The 8,112-nt window shown below is 43.2% G+C and overlaps 1 protein-coding gene across 1 annotated transcript; it reads left to right on the top strand.

The window, feature by feature from the left end:
- Positions 1–221: 221 nt before the first annotated feature.
- LOC135461196 (olfactory receptor 14J1-like) lies at positions 222–1,154 on the top strand. The gene has a single exon (XM_064738185.1). It carries the CDS (start codon positions 222–224, stop codon positions 1,152–1,154), a length of 933 nt encoding a protein of 310 aa, XP_064594255.1.
- Positions 1,155–8,112: the final 6,958 nt, after the last annotated feature.

The raw sequence follows: 8,112 nt of genomic DNA, 5'->3' as shown, positions 1-8,112 counted from the left end.
TCCTGTAGGTCAAGGTCCATCTCCTCACACAACATTGGCCAGCAGCAATCAGGGCACCAGTAACAAAGGTGAAGGAAGATCTCCTAGACATACACAAGGGAGAGGTGTTTAGTGGTAGGAAAGGGTCTATGAGAAAGGGCTTTGACATTTCTATGAGAAATCTCCGCTCGATTATCACTGTCATTCCTTCTTCAAAAGGTGCCAAGGTCCAGAGACAGCAAATGTCCAACAGCAGCTCCATCAGGCACTTCCTCCTGCTGGCACTGGCAGACACGCGGCAGCTGCAGCTCCTGCACTTCTGCCTCTTGCTGGGCATCTCCCTGGCTGCCCTCCTGGGCAACGGCCTCATCATCAGCGCCGTAGCCTGCAGCCACCACCTGCACACGCCCATGTTCTTCTTCCTGCTCAACCTGGCCCTCAGTGACCTGGGCTCCATCTGCACCACTGTCCCCAAAGCCATGCACAATTCCCTCTGGGACACCAGGAACATTTCCTACACTGGATGTGCTGCTCAGCTCTTTTTCTTTCTGTTCTTCATCTCAGCAGAGCTTTTCCTCCTGACTGTCATGTGCTATGACCGCTATGTGTCCATCTGCAAACCCCTGCACTACGAGACCCTCCTGGGCAGCAGAGCTTGTGCCCACATGGCAGCAGCTGCCTGGGCCAGTGCCTTTCTCAATGCTCTCATGCACACAGCCAATACATTTTCCCTGCCCTTGTGCCATGGCAATGCTCTGGGCCAGTACTTCTGTGAGGTTCCACAGATCCTCAAACTCTCCAACTCACACTCCAACTTTAAACAACTGGGGCTCATTGCTGTTAGTGCATCTTTAGGACTTGGATGTTTTGTGTTCATTGTTTTCTCCTATGTGCAGATCTTCAGGGCCGTGCTGAGGATCCCCTCTGAGCAGGGACGGCACAAAGCCTTTTCCACCTGCCTCCCTCACCTGGCTGTTCTCTCCCTGTTCCTCAGCACTCTAATCTTTGCTCACTTGAAGCCCCCCTCCATGTCCTCCCCATCCCTGGATCTGGCCCTGTCAGTTCTGTACTCGGTGGTGCCTCCAGCCCTGAACCCCCTCATCTACAGCCTGAGGAACCAGGAGCTCAAGGCTGCAGTGTGGAGACTGATGACTGGATGCTTTCAGAAACATTAAACTGCAGGCCAGTGTTTGCAAATCACTTGTAATAAAAGCAATTTTTAATATTTCTTGTTGGTTTGGCTGTGGGTTTTTTCCCCTTTTTTTAGGTTTTTTATAATGTCCATAATTAAATATCAGTGTTTGGGCCTTTTCTCATTTTGCTTCTCTCTACCTTCCCTGAGCCCACAGACTGTGTCAATGAGGGGCCATGCTCCTGGTGGCTTTAAAGGAACTAAAGGATCTCCCAGCAGAGTTTTCTGCAGAGATGCCCTTTTGTTGCCTTCTCTGGAGCTGCAGCAGCAATGTCTGTGTGCAGAGCTGGGGGCAGATCAGGGCTGGCACAGCAGCTGTGCCCAGCAGCAGCAGCACTTGGTGTTGCCAGTGCTGCTGCCGTGGCCCTGCCCCGCTGCCCTGGTGGCCCTGGTGTTGCTGCAGGGCCTGAGTGCTCTCGGGGCCGGGCACAGCCCTGGGGGTGGCAGTGCCGGGGCTGCAGCAGGGACAGGCCATGGGCACTGCTGGGGCAGCGCTGACGCCTCAGCCCAGGGCCTGGGGGCTCCAGGCTCCTTGCCCAGGCTCTCTCAAGAACACGCCCAGGCCAATGCTCAGCACAGAAACCGCCGTGAGCAGCCCCAGGCTGGCCGTGGGCAGGCTGGGGGCAAGCAGCATGGCTGGGGCCGTGGGGGAGAAGGGAAGGAGCAGCAGAGCAGGGGCTGATCCATCCCCAGTGCGCTGCACAGCCCAGGGCAGCGTCCCAGAGTGTCCTGATGGAGCTGCCAACAACATCCCCCCTCTGCAGCCCTGGCCTCTCCCCCAGCTCACACAGGTGCCCCATCCTTGCAGGCACAGACACGGCAGCACTGGCTCAGCAGCCCCTGTTTGCATTGCACAGAGCAGGGGGAGCACCCCCATGCTGTTGCTGTGGGGACATTGTTATGTTTGCCCAATTATCCCATCAAAAAAACCCCAAACAATATTTAAGGTAGCAACAATTTTAATTAAATAGTTAAAAAAATATATATATAAATCAGGGATAATTTGGTTCAAATAATAGCGCATAAGCAAAAACAACCGCGGGGTACGGAGGGCAGGGTTCAATGACCCTTGCCACTTCACGTACAAGCTTGCCAAGTAAAAGTCACCCCTGATATGCCATGTGTCAATGCCATCTTCTCCTATTTTTGGTTGCTCGCTTTTCTGTCTCTGCCTTCATTACCACCTTTACCTGTAGTCTTCTTCGCTGTCCTTTAATTCACCTTTGGGTTACACATGCACACCAAGCCAGTACAATGTAAGGCAAGACTAACATATCACTGCATCTACATATCAAGGCAATAAATCCCTTATAATAAGCATTTTCTTGGGACCCAACCGGGTTCTTGGTCATTTTTAGCAACTGTATCTTCAGCTTCTTTCCTGTGGTCCTTGAGAACATCTGCTGAGAAGGGGGGGGTGGGTGGAGCCCCTCCTTTCCCTCTCTTCTTTGGCATTACAACTTTTAACTATTAACTGTTTTATTATTCTCAAATATTAATTACTGTATCAATATTGATTACTGTTTCAATTTTTACCAGCACGAATCATACCTATTTATTACAAATCCCCCATTTCTCTTTTTGATCATTATGATTCGTGCTGTATTTAAAAAGCTGTACCCTGATATCTTTTATATTTTTCAGAATTTTGGTTTTCTCGTTGTCTCTTTTCAGCTTCAAACTTTTCCAGCATTTCTATTACTGCTTCTAGTCTTTCACACTCTCTTTCAAGTTTAGTTAGCATTTCCTGGTCTATTTCAATCTTTTTAGGTCCTTGTTCTTTAAGAGGCGTCAATTTAGCTTTAAATACCATTTTAGATCTTGGTTTTCCTTTTTCTGCTGATTCTGAATTTAGAGACATTGTTATAATCTGCATCTTTTGAATCACTGAGTGAATTAGCCTAATAAAACACAAAATCATACAAGGCAGAAACAGAAGTCTCAGAATTGAGCATAACAACATGAACTCCAACTTTTTCCACCAAACATTTCCAAAGAGGTTACTCCACCAATCTGCTTTCAAGATTGAATTCCACTTCTGTACCGGCACATGAGCCACCCTTTTAATTTCCTGTGCAAGTTCTGTGATAGCTTCCCCATAATCATCAATTTCTACACAGCATTCAAATTCATTAAGTCTTCCACAAACTCCTCCTTCTTCTGCCAACAGATAGTCTAGGGTGATCCTGTTTTGGTACACAAATGCCCGCATTTGTGTATATTGCCTGGCCAACATTTTTAAAGCATCGGAGGTGTGATTTGACACCACCTCCACTACTGCTTGGAGCCTTATTAATCGATTCAACAGGTAAATTGGGATCCTATATCCCCATGACCCATCCTGAGCCCATGTTGCTGGGTCATAATATGCTATAATTTGTTCTGCAGGCCATTCGTCCTCCCCCCAGTTTTGATTCCCTCCTGCTGTTGGAAAATTTAAATTCAAATCTCCTTTATTCCACTGCAGGGTTTCATATAGTGGAGTTCCTAGCACATTGCTCCTAAACCTCATTGGAACAAAGAAGGAGGGTTGTATTCTCTCCAAAGTGCAGGTTCCTCCCCATTTTTGAGGTAACTCACTGTATGCTCGTTGCCCACAAATCCAATATATCCCATCTGAGGCTTTCCCTTTCTTATCAGTTTTCTCCAGTTGTTCCCAATAAGACCTCAGGCTGTCGATGGATTGGTAGGGGTTAGCTCCAGGACTTTTGTACCAGCATAAATTAATCTGTTCATCCCATTCACAATTTATTTCTTTTATTGGTCCCCAATATCTAATGGGATTTTCAGGTCGCCAAATTTTTGAACGATTATCCATATTAACCACCAATGTGGATTTACAAGGAGTATGCCCTACTACTTTATTAAATTTCCTTCCTTCTTGAGTTATACAAATGATTCCAATTACCTGATGGCTTAAAATCCATCCTTCAGGTCACTTCAATGTTCCAGAAATTTGCGTGTGGTTCCACTTTAAAAATTGCTCTGGAGCTAAGCTCTCACCTTTCCACAGCCATCTTTTTGCCATTTTTAGACCTCCACAAATCCAACATTTGGATAATTCCAATTCCGTACCAATCTCTTGCATCAATCCCACAAACAGATTCTTATTTGAGGCTGGCAAATCCCAATCTTTGTAGTACTGTTTTAGCTGTTTATACAATTCAGCCAATTCTGCTGACTCTTTTCTCCTCTTCTTTCCTCTATTCCCCTTTGTTTCTTTTTCTTCTTTTATTTTCTCTTTCCATTTTTCTCTTAGTGCCCAATTTCCCATGCCTATACTTGGATCATCTCCATTATCATTTCTTTCAAAACAAACGAATCTTTCATATTGAGGGCAGATTTCATCACCATGGGGATAAGGAGCTCGTCCATTATATCCCAAATTTTTCCCTACCCAATACATCTTTTCTTCCTTAATACAAACATCTATAACACTGCTGCGATTGTAGCGGACAGAACTAACATACCGGTGTGTTGCAAACACAGATTCTACCTTGTCCTTAATCCACACAGATTGATTGCAATAGCCACAAATGTTGAAATTGCTGGGACTTGGTTTTTGCCTTGTTTGCTTTTTCATTGCCAAAACTCTGTCCAGTGTGGCTCTCTGGCTTTGGCCAACCGCCAAGGGTACCAGAATGATCACAGTGAAAATATTCCTTAGGAAATCTACCTTTCTACCTTTCTCAAGGCCCCTTGGGTTGCAACCAAGGGCCGAGATGCCAATCTTTTCGATAGCAAAGGTAAAATCCCGGGATCTAGTCACTGGTGCTTTTAGTTTCCTTGGTACCCATAGCCCCACAGAGTTTGCTTGTCTCCTTTTAAATGCCATTTCCCAGTTCTAGCTGGTTAAAAAGCAATAATTAAAATGAAAAATAATTTAAATGAAAAGAACAGGGAAAAGGTTAGGCCAGAATACCATAAACCTGTATTTTCCAAAATTTCAGGGATGTGCCAACCACAATAAGATTTTTCTAATTATTTTCTGCTTCAAGGGCGGGGAGTTCATTAAGTCGCCGCCTCCAATATGCAAACTCGCAGTACCAATATGCCCCTGCAATGTGCCTATTATGTGGTATATAAACTTCTTCTCCACAACAACTATCAATTTTGAGACACTGGTCTATAATATTATGAGTTGCTCCTTCTCTTATTTGTGCTATAGCCAATATAGCAAGAACCAATTGATCTAAGTTCCCTGTTAATCCAATTGCTGCTGGAAGGGTCCTGTCTCCCAGTCTCAAAGGTATCAAAAAAAAAATCAATAGCAATGCATTCTATAATTAGCTGGCTAAATACATAACCATAGCAAAGCAAGCAAATCAATTGTCTCTCCTTCTCTTCTCTTTTACTCTCCACCATGAGTTAAAACAAAGTGTGCAAAGAATACATATCCATGGATGACACCCTAAACCATGTTTACCCGACTCCCAACATTTTACTTGTCTCTGAGCTCTTTCAACAACAGGTGTTATCAATCTCAGTTTCTAAAATTGCAGTTCTGTAATCAATTCTAATAATGTTGCTGGTGGGTGATCCTGGAGGAGATCTTTGATCTTTTTAGGCTATTCCCACCGATTCAGAAATTCTTTTTATTCTTTTTCCCCGGTGTTCTTCTGCCTCTGAGCTCAAGGGAATTGTGGTCCGTAGCCACTCTGGGATGCTTAGTTCCTTCTTAATAAATCAGGGTTAATATAAATCAACTTAAATCCCACCATATTATCACATTCTTGGAATTTCATGTTTCAACAATATTTTAGCTACTGTTTGAACTGTAGTCCAAGATGCTGGAAATGCTTTAACCCACTGAGTTAATTGATCTATTATCACTAACAAATATTTCCACCAACCCACTTTAAGCAAGTCTACAAAATCAACCTGGATCTTTTCAAATAGCCTGTAGGCTGTTTTGCATCCTCCAAAGGGAGGGCTTCTTAACACCTTCTTATTTACCTTTTAACAGGTAAGACACCCCTGGGTAATTTATTTTCCAATTTCAAATATCCTTATACACCCATAAAATTTTAAAAAGTGATCACAAAAGGCCCTTGTTTCCCAGTGTGTCTGTCTATACAAGTTATCTAAAATCTAATGTGCCACTGGTTTTTGGCATCGTCATCCTGCCATCAGGAAAAACTCACTTTCCCTCCTTAAATGTTGCTCTTAATTTCCTTACAGCTGCCAATTCTGCTAGCAGAAGGGAAAGTGTCTCCTGCTAAATTTCTAATTTTTTTTGTTATAAGGTCATGATTTTAGTATCTCTTTTTCTTAAGGTCGTTTTTTTTGCTTCTTCATTAGCCAAATTATTTCTCTGACTCTAATATCCCTCCCTCTCTGGTGTTCCTTTACATGAACTACTGCTATTTTCTTTGAGCCTTTTAAAGATTCAAGTATCTGAATTATCAATCCCTCGTGTATTAACCCTTTCCTTTGAGTGTTTATAAGTCCCCTCCTTTCCTTCCAAATTTTTCTATAAACATGTACTACAATAAAAGCATATTTGGAGTCTGTATAAATAGTCCCTTCTTGCCTTTTTAGTATTAATAATGTACGGAATAATGCATAAAATTCACAGGCTTCTGCTGACCTGAAGGGACTAAGGGGATCAGACTCCTTTACCCTAAACTTTTCCTACTTCACCTGAATGCCAACCCATGTCAATAATTTCTAGATTATCTTCTTCAGTAAAAGAATAAATTTTAAGTTTTCCTTCACAGGATTTTATCTGTAAATTTAAGGCTATTATTAGATCTCTGCCTAACATATTATTCTCGGCCTCTGGTATCAACAATAAATCATTTACTCCAAATTTGTCATCTGTTTCAATTTGCACTCCTTTTATTACAGGAACAGGGAAAGCCTCTCCGGTAATTCCGATTACTGAAACTCGCTCACGACTTATCTCACATCCCTGGGGTAATTTTTTCACCGTCGACCAAGAAACTCCTGTATTGACTAAAAATATGACTTCTTCACTCTGAGAAACGACTTTGAGCTTTATTATCAAGGCCTGTTCTGGTTGTATTTTGCTCCTCTTCATTAAACAAAACTCTTGACTTCTCTGATTCTCCTGAGAAGTTTTCTCATCTTGCTGTTTCTTTCTGCAATTTTTTTGCAGGTGCCCCTTTTTATGACAATAAAAACAGGTGGGTCCTGCACCCTTTAAAGTGGGGCAAGAATTTTTTAAGTGTCTTTTCTTGTGGCGGGAAAAATGCAGAGGTCTTGTGTTCCTAAAAATAGATCCTGACATCCGCTGCTTGTTTTTCCCTGCAGATTTTTCTGCATTCAAAGCTGCCTGCATTTCTTGAACTGCTGCCACCAAAATTCTGGCATCTGCTTTCTGCTTTTTCTCATTTCTCTTTACAAACACCCTTTGTGCTTCTCTCAGTAACTCTTGCAGTCCCCTGTCCTGCCAATCTTCTAATTTTTCCAGCTTTTTCCAAATGTCACTCCAAGATCCGGTCACAAACTGAATTTTTAACAGAACCTGCCCTACTGCAGTATTAATATCTATACCTAAATATAATTGCAAGTCTCTTTTTAATCTTTTAACCATTCTGCCGGTGACTCATATTTTTTTCTGATGCTCACTCAAAACTTTTCCTATATTATGTCCTTTAGGCACTGCCCTCTGAATTTCTTGATTTTCTTCCCTTTGGGATTCCCATTCATCCCAAAACCGCATTAACATCCCCAGTGGGCTATCCTGAGGAACGCTCCCCCCCTGAGAACCCCCCTCACGGTTCCCAGATACCTCAAACCACTGCGAATTTTTCACACAATCTGCAGCCCCTGGGTCAAGGAACTTACTCTTTCCCTGACCCATTTCTGGCGGCAACAAACTAAGAAATCCCCGGTACCAGGAGAGTCTTAGTTTCCCACACTCACCTCGTGGCTCAACTCCTCACTAATTACTCTGTCACACTGCTTTTTCAATC

This window comes from Zonotrichia leucophrys, unplaced genomic scaffold (assembly GCF_028769735.1).
Source record: "Zonotrichia leucophrys gambelii isolate GWCS_2022_RI unplaced genomic scaffold, RI_Zleu_2.0 Scaffold_218_84236, whole genome shotgun sequence".
Classification (NCBI taxonomy): Eukaryota; Metazoa; Chordata; class Aves; order Passeriformes; family Passerellidae; genus Zonotrichia; species Zonotrichia leucophrys.
Note: the sequence above shows the minus strand (reverse complement) of the source record. Positions and strands in the feature narration are given on the sequence as shown.